This window comes from Liolophura sinensis, chromosome 11, assembly GCF_032854445.1.
Source record: "Liolophura sinensis isolate JHLJ2023 chromosome 11, CUHK_Ljap_v2, whole genome shotgun sequence".
In the NCBI taxonomy this organism is placed as follows: Eukaryota; Metazoa; Mollusca; class Polyplacophora; order Chitonida; family Chitonidae; genus Liolophura; species Liolophura sinensis.
The window spans coordinates 11,656,206-11,674,010 of NC_088305.1; the positions used below are offsets into that span (position 1 = coordinate 11,656,206).

Sequence of the window (17,805 nt, forward strand, 5' to 3'; positions counted from 1 at the left end):
GGCGCAAATTCATCTATCAATTTTTGCCAATCCTTTACAAAAAGTCCAAGTAATTACCTCTCACAAAATATCATCCTTACCTGTCCATGTGTTACTGTAAGAAACGGTAATCGGTACTAAAGCTCATAAAATTTATATTATCCCGCATCAGACAAAATACTTCACTTTTCATTGGACAGCAACGGTCGCATCTGGGGAAGTGTACATGTATGTATTTCTGTCTCCTACAGCCGATGCCATATGCTCCTGTTGACTAGGTTGTCTCGCTGTGTTTGGCTGTAAAAACGATGATTTTACTGAATCGATTTGCTGATACCTTGTCTGATATGCACTGGTTTGATGAGTGAATCCTCTTCTCAGGTCTAGTGCAGGATAAATTTGTTTCTTGGTAACTGAGTGGCAGGATACAGAAATATATGGTGTCAGCAACTCTCACATTTCTGTGTCTTGTCACTGAGTAACCATGTAATTAATAATTTTCGTTCCTTTTTCAAAAGAATGCCTTTTTTAAAATTTTATTTATTTATTTATTGGATTGGCGTTTTACGCCGTACTCAAGAATATTTCACTTTTATGACGGCGGCCAGCATTATGGTGGTAGGAAACCGGGCACAGCCCTGGGGAAACCCACGGCCATCCACAGGTTATTGACAGACCTTCCCACATACGGCCAGAGAGGAAGCCAACATGAGCTGGACTTGAACTCACAGTGACCGCATTGGTGAGAGACTCCTGGGTAATAACGCTGCGCTAGCACGCTAACCAACGGAGCCACAGAGGTCCCCTTTAAATTTTAGAATCATTTGTACTCTATAAATAGCGCATTTAGCAGGAGTCTGATATTTTCTCAAAAGGCAATAGTTCAAGCTTTTCTTGGTAAATAGAGAAAATATAATTTGATTAACAGATATGGATATTTTGCCAAAAATCTTAGGTAGGTCTATAGCCCATTTAAGGCCCATGAAAGGTGTCAGTATCTTGATATCTGAAAATTTTTGACTTTGGCAAAAAAAAAGTCACATATGATTGTGAACTGTGATCGCATGGTTTATTGTTAATATACATTTAGTTTTGTGGTAATTTGTTGGAGAACCAGTGATATAAAAGTACTCAGGTAGAAAAATGCACACCTGAGGTATAAACAGGTCCGTCATGAGAGAGACAAAAAAACACTAGCTCAGATATGTATATATGTATTGTCAAATTGTTTAAAAAACATAACCTTCTTTAAAAGCAATGTTACTTAAAAGAGCCATATGTGGGAAGGTTTGACAGCAACCTGCAGATGGTTGTGGGTTTCCCCTGGCTCTGCCCAGTTTTTTCCTGCCATAATGCTGGCCGTCGTTGTATAAATGAAATATTTTTGAGTAAGGTGTAAAACACCAATCAAACAAATAAATATTTTCAAGAGATATCGCCATTGAAAGAAGGAAAATCATGCACGTTGAGAAAATTGTTTCAACACAAATCAGGCACAAGTTATTTCTATAACTATATTTAAAGGAGAGAAGAAATAAAACTGTTGCAAATATCAAATTAAAGAGCTTGAAAAGTTATTATTCCAATATGGTCTTTAAATTTTTTTTATTTGTTCTTTTGGGAGAAAAGGGTATTTGAAAATATTTTTTTATTGTGGGTGTTTGGAACCACATAAATCATCTTTGTATTATAACGTTCTGAATAAGAATGTAATGCATGATTTAAATGTAATTTTTTGTTTACATCGGAAAACATGGCATTTAATCTAAGTTATGATAATATTTATGAATATATTAAAATATGAATATGATTAAAGTTCAGGTTGAACACATTTGTTAGGTGAAAAGACCAAATTCTAGCACAAATGTGTTTATTAAACATGAGTTACATCCTCAGGTAAAATACTGTTATGCTGAGAGAAAATATACCAAGTAATGGTCCAAATACCCACCATAGAAAAATTTGTTTAAAAAGTCTTTTTCTGATCAAAGAAAATTGAAAAAATTATTATATATAAATATATATACACCTACCTAACATTTGAAACTCTTTCATCTGAACTTCATGTGATTTTAATGTTTTCTCCACCTTTAAGTCATACTCAGGAGTCAGACATTGTAATTGACTATTTTCATGTAGCCTATGTGATTCACCATACATTAAAAACCCAGTTGTGTCCATCACACTATATTATTTGTACAGATTTACAAATTTTATAATAAAACAATGCCAATCTTGTCCACCCAACTTATGCTTTGAAGTTTACTTTCATTTCGTAGAGTTCTTGCTGGTGTTTATATGTAGGTCAGTCTTTCCATGAGGCGAGAGTTCAAATCCAGCTCATTGATGACGGAGGTTTCAAGCCAGATGGGTATAAATACCCCAGATGTTCTTGATGTGACATACAACAAGATATCAGAGAAAGATGTGGTTGTGCAGCAACATCCAGCAGGTGCTCCCAAGCTTTCAGTGTGAATTGGCCGCAGTGCAGTGGTTCTTGCCACTGATCACTAAAACACATGAAATGCAGGTCCAAATCCAGCCTTGGACAAGTAATTTGTAGATTCTCCTCATCTCAATGCTGATGAAGCCTTGGTAACAGTAAGCAATCGACGATGCTCGTGTAGGATTTTGCGCAAGCTAACGTTCATTAATGGTGTTTATATCTAGGTCACACGGGGGAAAAGTTCATCAGTAACGTGTCAAAGGCTAGGCACTCGTTTTATCCACCAATAGGTGTAAAAGTATTTTTTTACACCTGATTGAGTTAAATTAGTAACATTTCTTGTCTTGTAGTTAAGAAGGAAAGTAGGCAGAGTAAATCACCGTTCTTCACTAGCAGCCTGACCTACCTCCTGACTTAAGATCTTAGCAGTCAAAAGTGAAAAATTCTAAAGAATCAAGAAATGAAAAAAAAAAAAAAACATCAAGCAAATAAAAAAAACAAAGAACAAATCAAGGCTTCAGCCAGGCAGGGATTCACACGTGTGACCTCATTAGTAAAGACTGCAGTATTACTTATAATTCGCTGTGACAATCAAATTACAAGTTCAAACTGGGTTTATCAAGAAATTTGTAGATTCCCTAATCTCAATATTGATGGAGGGCTTGGTGACAATAATAAAGCATGCGATAAGCCCTGGGTAACCATTTGCACAGTTGTTCACTAAAGACAAATTTGTCTTCCACCAATGTGGTGTGCAGTTCACGTGGGAAAGTTTATCAGTGACTTGTCAGAGTTCGCTGGTTTTATACATGTCTGCTCCAGGCACTAATCCATCCAAAAACCTGACCATAATGAATCATTCTTAAGTATCTATTTATTTGATTTCACTGGTGGCTTATGTCATACACAAAATATTTCATTTTTACGACCTAGGCCAGCATTTGGGTGGGAGGAAACCAACATTCTTATTTATCACATAAAACGTCAATCAAACAAATCAATATGCGTCTGTGAGAACAACAATGTAACCCTATGCAAATGCCTCCTCCTTTTGGCCTTATATTCATGGCTAAAAGCAAAGTGACAGAATTACACTGGACAGACAGTTATTTTTAAAAGATATAATTTTATTGGTATTAACAATGTGACCAGAAGGTCAAATTCATGCCCTTCCGAACTTCCCTCCAATGTTTCTTACCTAACTTAAATCATGGGACACACTGAACATATGAACAAGGTGGAACAGTAGCTTGTTACAACTCTTTAACATTTGCGGGTTAAAGTAATGATCCTTAACAAAGTACATTCTGAATATATAAAACAACAAAGAGCTGAAGGGCAAATTCAACCTGGATCAGGTTGGCTTGATACTCAGTAAATACATGTACATATGCTTGTTTCGTATGCGACTCCAGAACATATCTATGTTCTTCAATTAACGGCCCTGCACATCAAGATTTGTGAATGTATAGCTTACTACACTTCTGTAACATTTTTCACCCATACATAATAAGCATATTGAGCAGATTCAGTGGTCCCAACACCATAAAATGAGCAATAAAATCTAAATTATACAGAGTAGGATAAATAAATAGTAAAACTACCATGAGACACTATTGTTAAAAAGAAAGAATAAGCAGCAGTTGAGAATAAAACATAGGACCAGAGGTATGAACAGTAAAAAGATAAAAGCAGTCAGATCTATGATTGGCATACAGATCAACAAAAACATCAAACAGGTTATAAAAATTGGAACTCTCTTCCTCTCAGAAAAGGTAGCGCAGAATACATTGTACGGTTACGGGTACATCAATGATTGTAAAATTGTTGTTGCCAGTTTTACAGAGATCTGTAATACCTTTATTACAGATGTTTTGTTGAATAGTGCGTTGGGTTTGGAGGGAATATTACTCTGTAGGAGCCATCCTATAAACAATGCATTGTATGTGCTGACTAAGTACTTGAGGTTTTACATATAGGCACTTGGTGCTTATGACATTGATACAGGTAAACTACACATTACGGAAGTCTTTACACAGGCCAAGTGATGTACACAGGTGACAACTGCATTCATCAATATTATACTTTACACAGGCCAAGTGATGTACACAGGTGACAACTGCATTCATCAATATTATACTTTACACAGGCCAAGTGATGTACAGAGGTGACAACTGCATTCATCAATATTATACTTTACACAGGCCAAGTGATGTACACAGGTGACAACTGCCATTCATCAATATTATACTTTGCACAGGCCAAGTGATGTACACAGGTGACAACTTCATTCATCAATAATATACTTTACCCAGGCCAAGTGATGTACACAGGTGACAACTGCATTCATCAATATTATACTTTACACAGGCCAAGTGATGTACACAGGTGACAACTGCATTCATCAATATTATACTTTACACAGGCCAAGTGATGTACACAGGTGACAACTGCATTCATCAATATTATAGATATTTTGTATGGATGTACAACAGAAAATTCAACGCAAAGCCAGTTAAATTTGAACTGAATTCTAATGACCCTACCCATTCTAATTCGGCAGCGCTTGGACACAATTCAAATGTAATGTAAACAAATCCAAATGAAATGTAAAATGAAATGTAAACAAATTCTAATGAAATGTAAACAAATTCCAGATAATTCATAGCAAAGCTTGACAACGGAAGGATAAACCATAAATACGCCACCGTCCCCCCAACCCCCCCCCCCCCAAAAAAAAATGAGTAACCCAAATCCAGTTGTCAACAAATAAAAGTATTCGCTTAGTTACAATCCACATTACAGGCTTAAAAACAAAAATTCTGCCCAACGCCCCCCCCCCCCCCCCCCCAAAAAAAAACGCGGCAATGTTGTGGCAAAAGACGATGAGACCCATGAGGTCTTTCATATGCAAATAGTGTACCTAATACATTTAGCACTTCAGATGTACAGTGTACAACGTCATCCATACTAGTATCTTGTTAATATAAAATAATATGAAATCTACATCCTTCTTCATCAGTATACATGTGTATATGTATATAGGTATATATATGTGGCTGCAGCTGACTTGATGCATTCAGCTTGTATTCTATCCCATAATTACATGAACTATAATAATTTACATAGAGGCACCAATAAGACTGCATGGATGTCATGTGATGTTGCTTCCCACACAATGTTGCTTGTCAACATAAAACAACTTCACATAGATTTACACCACCCTTGTATATTTAGATGTAAAAGTTGACAAGCTTCTCCGAATGAAATTTGGTCATGGACAATATCACAGTAATGTTGATATACACGTAGGCTGGCTATCTACTGATGCTGGCATGCCATGGCATGCGCAGTTACTCCCCTTGGCGCAATGAAGCGCACCTGAGCCATGCAACTATAAATATATGTACATGATCACATGGTCCAAGGCTTAAGTTTTGAGATCTAGATCAACATTATGTTTAGATCTCTTCACATACACTGTAAGATTCACGTGTGATGTAAAATAGTATCAGGACACCTGAAGTTGGCAGCGAGTTAATGAAACCTAATGACACATTACTACTAACAGTTTGCAAATTTGTGTTTAAAACCACTGACACACTTTCTGCCCAAATGGTCATACAGATCATATCCATTGAGGCTCATACCTCTATAACATAGAGTACTGAAGACGTTTACTCCGCAGTGCTTTGGGGGTACAACTAGGTATTCCTTCAGGTCTTGAGGAACATGCTTTGGGCCTGTACCATGTGGAAGCCCCAATCACTGAGTTCACAAGACCATTCCTTTGTAGGACATTTTCGTACTATCAGCATATATCACATATCAGCTGTATACATGCCCTGATCCATCAAGGGATTCCCCAAGCCTCAGCTCTGCCACTTGAATTTTCCGTTCCTCATCTACCAGGGGATTCCCCACCTTTTGGAGCATCAGCATGGCTGTTCCAATGGAATTCACCAGCTGTTTGTATGCGTTCCCCAATCTACCAGAGGAGCCAAGAATTGGTGCATGGGAAGGCTCTGCCACTGGAATTCCCAGTTGTTTGTATACATTCCGGGATCTACCAGGGGATTTCCCTAAGCTCTGGAACCTGGACATGGCTCTGCTGAGTAACTACCCCTCTATTCCTGGCAGAGTATCACCTTCTTGATGATGATGACCAGTGTGGTTTAGTGCGCAGGTTACCAGGGTCTGAAAGACAACCACATGGTTGTGTCAATTTTCCATGATACAACTCATTGCACTTGCTCTTTAAAGGAGAAGAAAATTTAAATATCAATCTAATACCATTGAAAAGAGTATGCTTTTCCTCACAGGTGCATGCCATAAAAATTCTAATATGTACCTCCAGTTGATAAATTATAAATAAAGTCAGCGCCAAAATCTGCTGTGGGAGACTCCATTTTGCCTAAGAACTAGTCCTGGAGTCTTCTGTGTTAGGAGGAGATTTGCCATCGGAAACCGCTGAAGTGCAGTTCGTACATTTCCGATAGAAGTCTTCTTCCCAGAAGGTAGCACACAGTACAGTTCATTTTCTGCTCGACGATCGGGAAACCAGAATGTTGGACGTAGGTTCCGAGTTTACACAAACAAGCCGGCAGTTTTAATGGCTGAGAGGCAATGCACCCCCAGCATAAATTACAGGGTGTTAAAGATGGAGGATGCGATGGACTCAGCGATTTATGCCAGCTTTGCCATTTTCAGGCTTTACGTGTATTGCAAGGAAAAATCGCAAAATTATGCAGCAGTCACCACCAGCAACCACACTGGAGGGAGCTAACCCCTTTTCGGGGGAGGAAACTAGGCAGGGCCCGGGGCAAACCTTATAGTTCGTGTGTACAAGAAATGTCCCGTATCATGCCAGCAAGGATCCCATATCTTACCATGCAGTCCCCCCAGTCTGTGCTGTAGGTTCTCGAGTCTGTGAATATAGTCTGCATGTAGAGACTGGTCAGATGCATCGGCCTGATGGCCATTAAGCCCTATCTCTGACCAGTCAGACCGGACTGGATCAGTGACATCTCCTTTAGAGCTCAGATCCGTCAGCAACTTCCTGGAAACACAATGACAAGATTCTCATGTGAGTTTTTGCTCAACAGATGTTATATATCATGTAATCAAAACAACTGTTCCATTTACAATGGTGGACTAACAGTGTGTGGTAAAAGTTTTGTTGTTTTTTTTTAATGTTTTGTTATATTCACACTCAAACAAGAACTTCCAGATTAGTTTGTCAGGAGTCTCTGTCCAACAGCTTAATTTATTCATTTATCTGACTGAGAATTTTGAGGCGATGATTTTAATACAGAAGATTGCCCCATTTCAAACTCTTAAGTAAAGATGTTTTACAAATACTGTGTTGATAATAAAATTTAATTTCTTCACACCTCAAATGGACTAAAACGCGGTAAATTTCAAAACTCTATGACTCAATAGGTTCCTTGTAAGAGCAGGGGTATCTACAAATTTCTTAATGAGCTACATCCTGCATGCAACCACCTTACTCAATGAGCTACATCCCTCATGCAACCACCTTACTCAATGAGATACATCCTGCATGCAACCACCTTACTCAATGAGATACATCCCTCATGCAACCACCTTACTCAATGAGCTACATCCCGCATGCAACCAACTTACTCAATGAGCTACATCCCTCATGCAACCACCTTACTCAATGAGATACATCCTGCATGCAACCACCTTACTCAATGAGATACATCCCTCATGCAACCACCTTACTCAATGAGCTACATCCCGCATGCAACCACCTTACTCAATGAGCTACATCCTGCATGCAACCACCTTACTCAATGAGATACATCCTGCATGCAACCACCTTACTCAATGAGATACATCCCTCATGCAACCACCTTACTCAATGAGCTACATCCCGCATGCAACCACCTTACTCAATGAGCTACATCCTGCATGCAACCAGCTTACTCAATGAGCTACATCCTGCATGCAACCACCTTACTCAATGAGATACATCCTGCATGCAACCACCTTACTCAATGAGCTACATCCTGCATGCAACCACCTTACTCAATGAGCTACATCCTGCATGCAACCAACTTACTCAATGAGCTACATCCTGCATGCAACCACCTTACTCAATGAGCTACATCCTGCATGCAACCACCTTACTCAATGAGCTACATCCTGCATGCAACCAACTTACTCAATGAGATACATCCTGCATGCAACCACCTTACTCAATGAGCTACATCCTGCATGCAACCACCTTACCCAATGAGCTACATCCCGCATGCAACCACCTTACTCAATGAGCTACATCCTGCATGCAACCAACTTACTCAATGAGATACATCCTGCATGCAACCACCTTACTCAATGAGCTACATCCTGCATGCAACCACCTTACTCAATGAGCTACATCCCACATGCAACCACCTTACTCAATGAGCTACATCCTGCATGCAACCACCTTACTCAATGAGCTACATCCTGCATGCAACCAACTTACTCAATGAGCTACATCCTGCATGCAACCACCTTACTCAATGAGCTACATCCTGCATGCAACCACCTTACTCAATGAGATACATCCTGCATGCAACCAACTTACTCAATGAGCTACATCCTGCATGCAACCAACTTACTCAATGAGCTACATCCCTCATGCAACCACCTTACTCAATGAGATACATCCTGCATGCAACCACCTTACTCAATGAGCTACATCCTGCATGCAACCAACTTACTCAATGAGCTACATCCTGCATGCAACCACCTTACTCAATGAGCTACATCCTGCATGCAACCACCTTACTCAATGAGCTACATCCCGCATGCAACCACCTTACTCAATGAGCTACATCCTGCATGCAACCACCTTACTCAATGAGCTACATCCTGCATGCAACCAACTTACTCAATGAGCTACATCCTGCATGCAACCACCTTACTCAATGAGCTACATCCTGCATGCAACCACCTTACTCAATGAGATACATCCTGCATGCAACCAACTTACTCAATGAGCTACATCCTGCATGCAACCAACTTACTCAATGAGCTACATCCCTCATGCAACCAACTTACTCAATGAGCTACATCCCTCATGCAACCACCTTACTCAATGAGCTACATCCTGCATGCAACCAACTTACTCAATGAGCTACATCCTGCATGCAACCAACTTACTCAATGAGCTACATCCCTCATGCAACCACCTTACTCAATGAGCTACATCCCACATGCAACCACCTTACTCAATGAGCTACATCCTGCATGCAACCAACTTACTCAATGAGCTACATCCCGCATGCAACCACCTTACTCAATGAGCTACATCCTGCATGCAACCAACTTACTCAATGAGATACATCCTGCATGCAACCACCTTACTCAATGAGCTACATCCCTCATGCAACCACCTTACTCAATGAGATACATCCTGCATGCAACCACCTTATTCAATGAGATACATCTCACATGCAACCACCTTTTTTGTGAGTACCCCATCTGTCAAAGTATTATTTACACTGATAGTCTACAGAGCTTGAAATGAAGACATTTTTATTGAGAACAGACCCTAACACAAACTTGGGAGACAAATCTATGAATCATGCATTAAGCTGAACCCTTACCGCCTGATACCGGCAGAGTTCTCTCCCCTGCCCTCTGTACCCCGGCGGTGGGTCTTATCCCGCGTGGGAGGGGTTTTCAATGACTGTGAAGGGTTGGACGGTGACGCTGATAAGGGGGAGTAGCTGGCGTAGTATGCTGGCTTGGAGGTGTACGAGGAATCTGTACTGACGTGCCGCGGGGAAGCCTGGATGGCTAGGGGTGAGCTTGACTGGGAGGCTAGTCGGGGTGGAGAGTACGTTGTGGCTGTGGATATGTACCCTGTAACATGGGAGAGGACAATGAGTAATGTAATACTGTTAGGTACTTTCTTGGGGCGAATTGCTCACAGTGCAACCAGATATAGGGAGGTAAACCATTAATTTTGAGCCCTGGCTTTTTATACACAAACTAGAACAAAAGTAGCAGCAGAACAGATGAACAGATGGATGTCCACACATCAAATAACAAACACTCTAAGGAGGACGTACAGACTTAGTGATGTCCTCAGAGGTAGTCTTAACAATCTATCATCACTTTGATATCACACCTAGCAGGCAGCTTCCAAAAATTTCTAGGTTCACAAATTTCTTTTTCTTATCATTAAAGAGGCTATGCCGGAGAGTTTTGGTACAATATCCGTATTCACTAGTGAAATTTTCTCTGTTAAAACCACAAACAGCTCCAGAAAGTACCTTTCAGAAAATATCAGACTCGTACCTGTACTATTTAAAGTAAGTTGTAAGTTTAAATAAAACGATTCTAAATTCAAAAAGTTAAAAAGCAACCCACAAAATTTTAAGAACTTCCATCATCCATCTGGGACGATAACACATGCAGTGACAAGGCTGACATTTAGAAATATCGCAATACTGGCAAGTCGATTGGATCTGTGCTGATTGATTTCTTACCAAAAAATCGCTAGAAAAAATCTACGGTATAGCTATAAATGATAACGAAAGAACAGGGGCTTGACTGGATTAGATAACTGTAAGATGCCTCGACTCACCATGTTGTAAGTTAGTGTTTCCTGTCACCACAGGAGATCCCACCTTGGTCGCCCGTCTCCATTTCTTCACCAGGTACTTCATCCTATATAACACAGAGAAAGCGGAGGTTAAAACAATGTCACAGAATCCTGTTCTAATTGCAGCCAAGTCTCATGGTCGTGGGTCGTGGGTCAGACCTACATAAACGCTACTTTTATTTTTGGCACCAAGAAAAGATGTACGACAGACCTGATTCTAGCATGGGAATCAATGGCAAAAATTTTTAATCTAAATGCTCATTTGCAAATTTTTTTTTTTTTTTTTAACCTTCAATATGATTTAATGACAACAATTTACAAATCAGCATTCGTTCACAATTGTTTTACGGGACAAAACATTGAAATGAACTGAATTTCTCCATGCAAATCTTACCTGTGTATAGCCACAACAACCCTGGCCGCTGTGCGGAATGTGGCAAATGCCTTGGAATGTCTGGATCGTCTCTGGACATCTTCATGTGATGGGTACACACCCATCTGTGCGATGATCGCCAGAGTTGTCTCCTCACACTCTCGGAACCCGCCCAACAACATCAGCAGGTACCTCTTCTGGTAAATCAGAGCTTTCCTGAAGCTCTCAGACCTCAGGTACTTCCCGTACAGACGATGCATCTGCAAACAGAAAATGTGAAATGTACTATGGTCAAAACACACCATGAAAACACTGGGAAAACATCCTGGAAAGGTCGTGAAAACATCACAATGGCATTACAAAAACATCACAAAGACGTAAATAAAACACATCACAGTGATCTATTAAAAACACATCACAGGGATGTAATGTGAAGGCATCATGGTATTGTAATGAAAGCACCACATCAAACAAGTGAAAGATTCTTGAGTATTGCATTAGGCACCAATCAAATAAAAAAAGGAACAAACAGACCCAAGGTGCATTTGCCTCACCTTGTCAGTGTCGGACTCTGAGGTGTATGAGTGGGTGAGCCGTAGCGCTCGGTGCTGCTCGGCCCTTAGGTCCCCTTTCAGCCTCTCCACCTCTCGCTCAGCGTGATCCAGCGACATCTGCAGAGTTATTCGCTCCTGATTCCAGCTGGCACGCTCAGCTGCCAGCATCGACTCCGTCACATCAGTTCTTCCTCTTAGCTGCTGCAAAAAATGAGAGCAAGAGCTCAGTGCAATGTGTTTAACTGAAATGGGGTGCTGTTTTCAAGAATATTTGACGACATACTAATGTTTCTTCGCACCAAAGCAATAGTAAATATACCACATCAGAGCAAAAATCTTAAACTTCGTCAGTCTTGAGCTCCTCTGACTTTGTCCGAATGAATTTGCCTGTACTATTTGATTGCATATGTAATGTGAACAGTAGATTATCAAGTGGACATGGCACTCATCGGGGTTCTGACCGATATTTGAAAACAAAACTTCATGACCAAATCTGACCATCATTCATGACTGCTACCACATGAAATGACAAAATCTGATGACTAGTACTGCACAATACGAAGATATTTCAACACTCAAGATTGTAATAATAAACATAAAAATAAATCCAGTGGTGACCAATCGTACCATAAATATGGGATAATATTAACATTACTGTAATTTCGGCATATTTGCAAGGTGTTTATGCAGACATATTCTGAGGGCGTTATTCTGTGTCGACTGACAACGTTATACTTTATGTGAAGCCCTGAAATTGGCCATTCCAACGAATGTAGTTTTGCCTCAAAATTCAAATTTTAATTATGCCTAAACTGCACTGAAAGTTTCTCTGTCATCTGCGTAAAGGTTGAGGAATTAGGGTAGTTCATACCTTACATGTACATGCTCACAGAAAAGAAAATTTATGACTTTCTTCAAAACTTTGATACATTCATGACTTCTTTGTGAGGATTCATGACTGGGCCACTTTGTCATGATTATCCAGTATGTTTCACACCAGTGAAAATCCAGACTTCTGACATACCTCTAACTCCGCCTCTCTCCGCCTTCTCTGCCACAGCTCCTCCTCCAGCTTTGCCAGGTTGTTCCGTAGCTCCGCCTTTTCTTTGCTAAGACGAGCCACGAAATCTGTCAGCTCCACATTGTGGGCTGTCACTCGGTTGTTGATGGCAGAAATGGAAGGGGAGTCTGCGATAGTTGGCCTTGCCTGAAGAACATACATCCAAGGGACCAGGTAAAAAATGGATAGTTTTGCTATTCCATTGCTATGTGTTGCTCCAGAATCAGATATTGCTTCCATAGCAACCTAAAATAATGCTCACGGCAATTCACTGTATATGGACTTGCTGTATGCAATAAACATAGTATTAAACTACATTATTGATTTATTTACTGTAATTTGAGCGGAATTTTACAGATATATCATATTAAGAATGTTTTCATGTACACAATGGTGGAAGAAAAGTGCATAAAAATGAGGAAATCAGCTCCGACTACTACAGAAGGGGCAAATGTCTGGTAAACTTCATTAATTTGTTAAAAGGATCTATGGTGAGTGTAGGGGGTTTCCAACCAGCAGGCAGGGTGGGAAGGGGACAGCAATGGGCCATCTCCCACTCACTTGGTTGGTGCTTTGTGCATGAATGTAGGGGGGTTTCATCCAGCAGGCAGGGTGGGAAGGGGACAGTAATGGGCCATGTCCCACTCACTTGGTTTGTGCTTTGTGCATAAGTGTAGGGGGTTTCCAACCAGCAGGCAGGGTGGGAAGGGGACAGCAATGGGCCATGTCCCACTCACTTGGTTTGTGCTTTGTGCATAAGTGTAGGGGGTTTCCAACCAGCAGGCAGGGTGGGAAGGGGACAGCAATGGGCCATCTCCCACTCACTTGGTTTGTGCTTTGTTCATGTGTAGGGCGTTTCCAGCCAGCAGGCAGGATGTGAAGGGAACATCAATGGGCCATGTCCCCATCACTTGGTTTGCGCTTTGTGCATGAGTGTAGGAGGTTTTCATCCAGCAGGCAGGGTGGGAGGGGACAGTAATGGGTCATCTCCCACTCACTTGGTTTGTGCTTTGTGCAGAGTGTAGGGGGTTTCCAACCAGCAGGCAGGGTGGGAAGGGGACAGTAATGGGCCATCTCCCACTACCTTGTCTCTCTGCTGGTTAGGACGGTCGCCAAGGCAGCAGTCATATTTGTCACTATATAAAACTGAATCTATGTACTGTTTTGTTTTAGTTTGTGAAGGCCTTTGGAAAAAAAAAAAAAAAAAAAAATAGTTGTATACAACATGACTGAGCTACCTTCAATAAATAAAGATACATGTCCTATTATTATCACACACGTACCTCCGTTTCCAGAGCTAGGGGGCGCTGTAACTGCTGTACCTCTGTCAGAAGATCCCTGATGGCTTTCCTTCTCGCCGAGGAATCGCTAGCTGATGAGCCAGATTCTGACCTGTGTACAGAAAAATGCTTTTTACATGGCAGACCAACTCAATATCATTTCACAACAGTCACTGTTGTAGGCCACACCAATCACATTATAAAGTCAAAGTCTTATCTTCAGCTAAAATTGAGCAAACTCCATTTTATAGATGACAAAGCCCACTACTGATTTTTCAAACAGCCTAAAATCATGGACTTTGAGACAATAACCTATAAATTTTATGTTCATCAAAGACTAATTCACATCTATCAATACGGACCCTATCAATATGGACCCTATCAATACGGACCCTATCAACATGGACCCTATCAATACAGACCCTATCAACATGGACCCTATCAATATGGACCCTAATTCTTCTATTTTTTGGGACATACATTAGCAGTGTTAAAAGCAGAATATTACATTCCTTTACCAGCCTTTTGGACAAGTAAAGATGTGAGTACCATGTTCATTAGATGATCTAACCATGTGAGAAAAACAGAAACTCAACATTCCTGCTACAATTACATATATATTGGCTAAAATAAGCAGACCATGTGTCTCATATGTTAGAGGAAATAGAGTATAGAATGAGAAAGTTTGTGAGAAACAATGTGCAAATTCGTAACGGCTGACACATTCTTCAGTCGTCTCAGGTCCTCCCTCAGCAAATAGCCCGATAGACAAACCGACAGGGCGGGCACCTGTTAGAGTGGTTAGTGCTGTATTCTTACCTGGTGAGATCCTCCTGATGCTTCATCAGCAGCAGGTAAAGTCGCTGACGAGAGTTCTCCAGCTGTGTTTTGTACCTGTCCAGTCTCTCTCTGAGCTCACTCAGTCCTCCTTCACCTCCCTGTGGACACGCATAAATGTTTATACTAATATCCTCTTTATTATATCTATGTGTACATCTGTAGTCTGACTTTTGGTGAATAAACAGAAAATAAGTCACTTAGTCCAAATTCTACTTGGACTTCTGTCTTCTTGCTGTCTTCTGAGCAAGGGGCCAGTGTACACTTCTCCAGTCATGACCTAATGCAAAACAGGGTTCGAACTAATGGAAGAATATGTTTTTCAAGGACTTTGAATGACCATATATCCTATGTTTTCCACCACTTTTAAGGACCAATGAATATAAGAACATTGGTTTAATTAATACTATTTTAGTAACTATTCTACTGGTCCGTTTTGAACATCATGAACTTTGATATTTGGCATTGAAAAACCAAGTACTTGTACCTATAAGGCCTTATCCCAAACTCATCTCTTTTTCAAGACTGAAAACTTGAAAATCTTGAAAATAAAAAAAATGAAAATCTTGGAAGTGAAAACCTGAAAATCTTGAAAACAGAATTCAAGAATTTCATGGACCAGTAGGGAATCAACACAAGTAAATCTTAAGTCCAAACTAGTGAACCCAACAACTGGCCAGAATCTTGACTCCCTTAAAAATACATTTAAGTAGGTTAGTTATTAAATACGAAGTTGAGGCTAAGGTCCAGTATACTTACATCAACCACATCGGCTACCCGTGGTGAGGTCCTCAGGGGGACTTGAAAACCTGGTCTGTGGGAGGAGCTTTGCTGTCTGGCCGAGGTCAACTTGAGGTCGAGGTCAGCAACCTTCTGCCTCTGACGCTGTAATTCTAGCTCACTTTCATGCTGGAAAACAGAGGTCAAGCTGATTTAAAAAACAAAAAAATCTAAAGATACATATTATTGTCCACCTCCACTGTGTTTTGAGAACTTTTTTGTTTGTTTTTTTTTGTTTACCTATTTCACGATTTTATGAAGACCATCCTAACCTTCACATCTTTACAAGTAACCTCTGGTGTAACTTTTGCTAATTTTACAGTCTTGTTAGTGATTGTGAACCTAATATCAGTCCTGATGGTTTAAATTATAAGCCAAGAAAAAAACTAGTAAACCTAAACATATTTTTTTAGTTACAAGCTGCTCAGAAGCAGGGTAGCGTTGTTGTTGTTCAGGGTGATGTTATTGATTTTTTTTGGGGGGGGGAGAGGGGCCAATAATGGGGTCAACTTTTTTGACATGTGAACAAAATACTCTTAAATAAAAGTTGTTTGATGTGAGAATCAGGGGGTGATTCCATAACACAATTTTTGAAACAGGAAAAGTGAATAAAATTAAAGAAGTTAAACTTAGGACCATTCAAAAGTATTTTGTTCAGACAAAAATATTCTAATTTGAACTTTATATGGGACCATTAACTACAAGTTATACTGAAGTTTAAAATCTTAACTTCTGTCAAGAACTATGCCTGTTTTTCCCCACAAGCTTTTCCTGACTTCTCACTCACCAGCTTGGCTTTGGCCTGGTCCCTCTCCCTCTCAGCCTCTCTCAGTCTCTGGGTGTCCCCACGACGCTCCACCTCCCGCAGCTTCTCACGCTCGTTCTCCAGCTCCTTCAGGCCCTTCACCTCTGACCTCAGCTGGCCATGCTCACGCTGTAACGCGGCAACTTTGGCTTCTGCCCCCTCGTGTTGCCGGGACAGTTGTAATACCTGCTCCTGAACGTCAGAACACCAGAAAGCTAATATATGACAATCCTCATAAGCTGGACGTCAAAGTACTCAACACCAAGACAGGGCTGTGCAAAACTTGATCATTTCATCAAGAAATTCAAGCTGCATTACTTGCACTCTTAAAGTTGAATCACTTGTATAAGACCAAGCAAATTTTAAGAGTTGTTTTTCTGGGGGGAATAAATTTTTTTTCGATGTGAAGAATTTGTGGAAAATGTAGATAATGATGCCAATCATAAAAACGTGGAAATCAGACAAAGTAAAAAAAAAAAAGTGAATTTATCAGTTGGCTCAAATGTAAAACACAAAATCAAATTGGTGTTGCCTTTATCACCTCCCATGTTATGCATTTACTGAAGTTGCATTACTTCGATTTTTGAAGATGCACTACAGGTGGGTTTCCTGCTGTCATCAAAATGAAATAATCTTAAGTACGACGAAATCAAATAAATAAATAAATAAATAAATAAATTGACTTATTTATTTATTTATTTGATTGGTGTTTTACGCTGTACTCAAGAATATTTCACTTATACGACGGCAGCCAGCATTATGGTGGGTGGAAACCGGGCACAGTCCGGGGGAAACCCACGACCATCCGCAGGTTGCTGTCAGACCTTCCCACTTACGGCCGGAGAATAAATAAATAAATTAAATTGGAGTTGCAGTACTTGCATTAGTGAAGTTGCAGTACCTGCATTACTGAAGTTGCAGTACTTGCATTATTGAAGTTGCAGTATTTGCATTACTGAAGTTGCAGTATTTGCATTATTGAAGTTACAGTACTTGCATTACTGAAGTTGCAGTACTTGCATTATTGAAGTTGCAGTATTTGCATTACTGAAGTTGCAGTACTTG

At 40.2% G+C, this 17,805-nt stretch overlaps 1 protein-coding gene across 1 annotated transcript in view; it reads right to left on the reverse strand.

The window, feature by feature from the left end:
- Positions 1-5,484: 5,484 nt before the first annotated feature.
- The window catches only part of LOC135478084 (A-kinase anchor protein 9-like), a 90,969-nt gene continuing 78,648 nt past the window's right edge, over positions 5,485-17,805 (reverse strand). The window contains exons 44-54 of the mRNA XM_064758355.1: positions 16,723-16,932; positions 15,915-16,064; positions 15,138-15,256; positions 14,322-14,430; positions 13,003-13,185; positions 11,979-12,179; positions 11,446-11,684; positions 11,034-11,116; positions 10,048-10,306; positions 7,315-7,484; positions 5,485-6,622 (exon numbers count right to left, since the gene is read on the reverse strand). Coding sequence (XP_064614425.1) covers positions 6,570-6,622; positions 7,315-7,484; positions 10,048-10,306; positions 11,034-11,116; positions 11,446-11,684; positions 11,979-12,179; positions 13,003-13,185; positions 14,322-14,430; positions 15,138-15,256; positions 15,915-16,064; positions 16,723-16,932 — 1,776 coding nt within the window. The 3' untranslated portion in view covers positions 5,485-6,569. The remainder of the gene's footprint in view (positions 6,623-7,314; positions 7,485-10,047; positions 10,307-11,033; positions 11,117-11,445; positions 11,685-11,978; positions 12,180-13,002; positions 13,186-14,321; positions 14,431-15,137; positions 15,257-15,914; positions 16,065-16,722; positions 16,933-17,805) is intronic.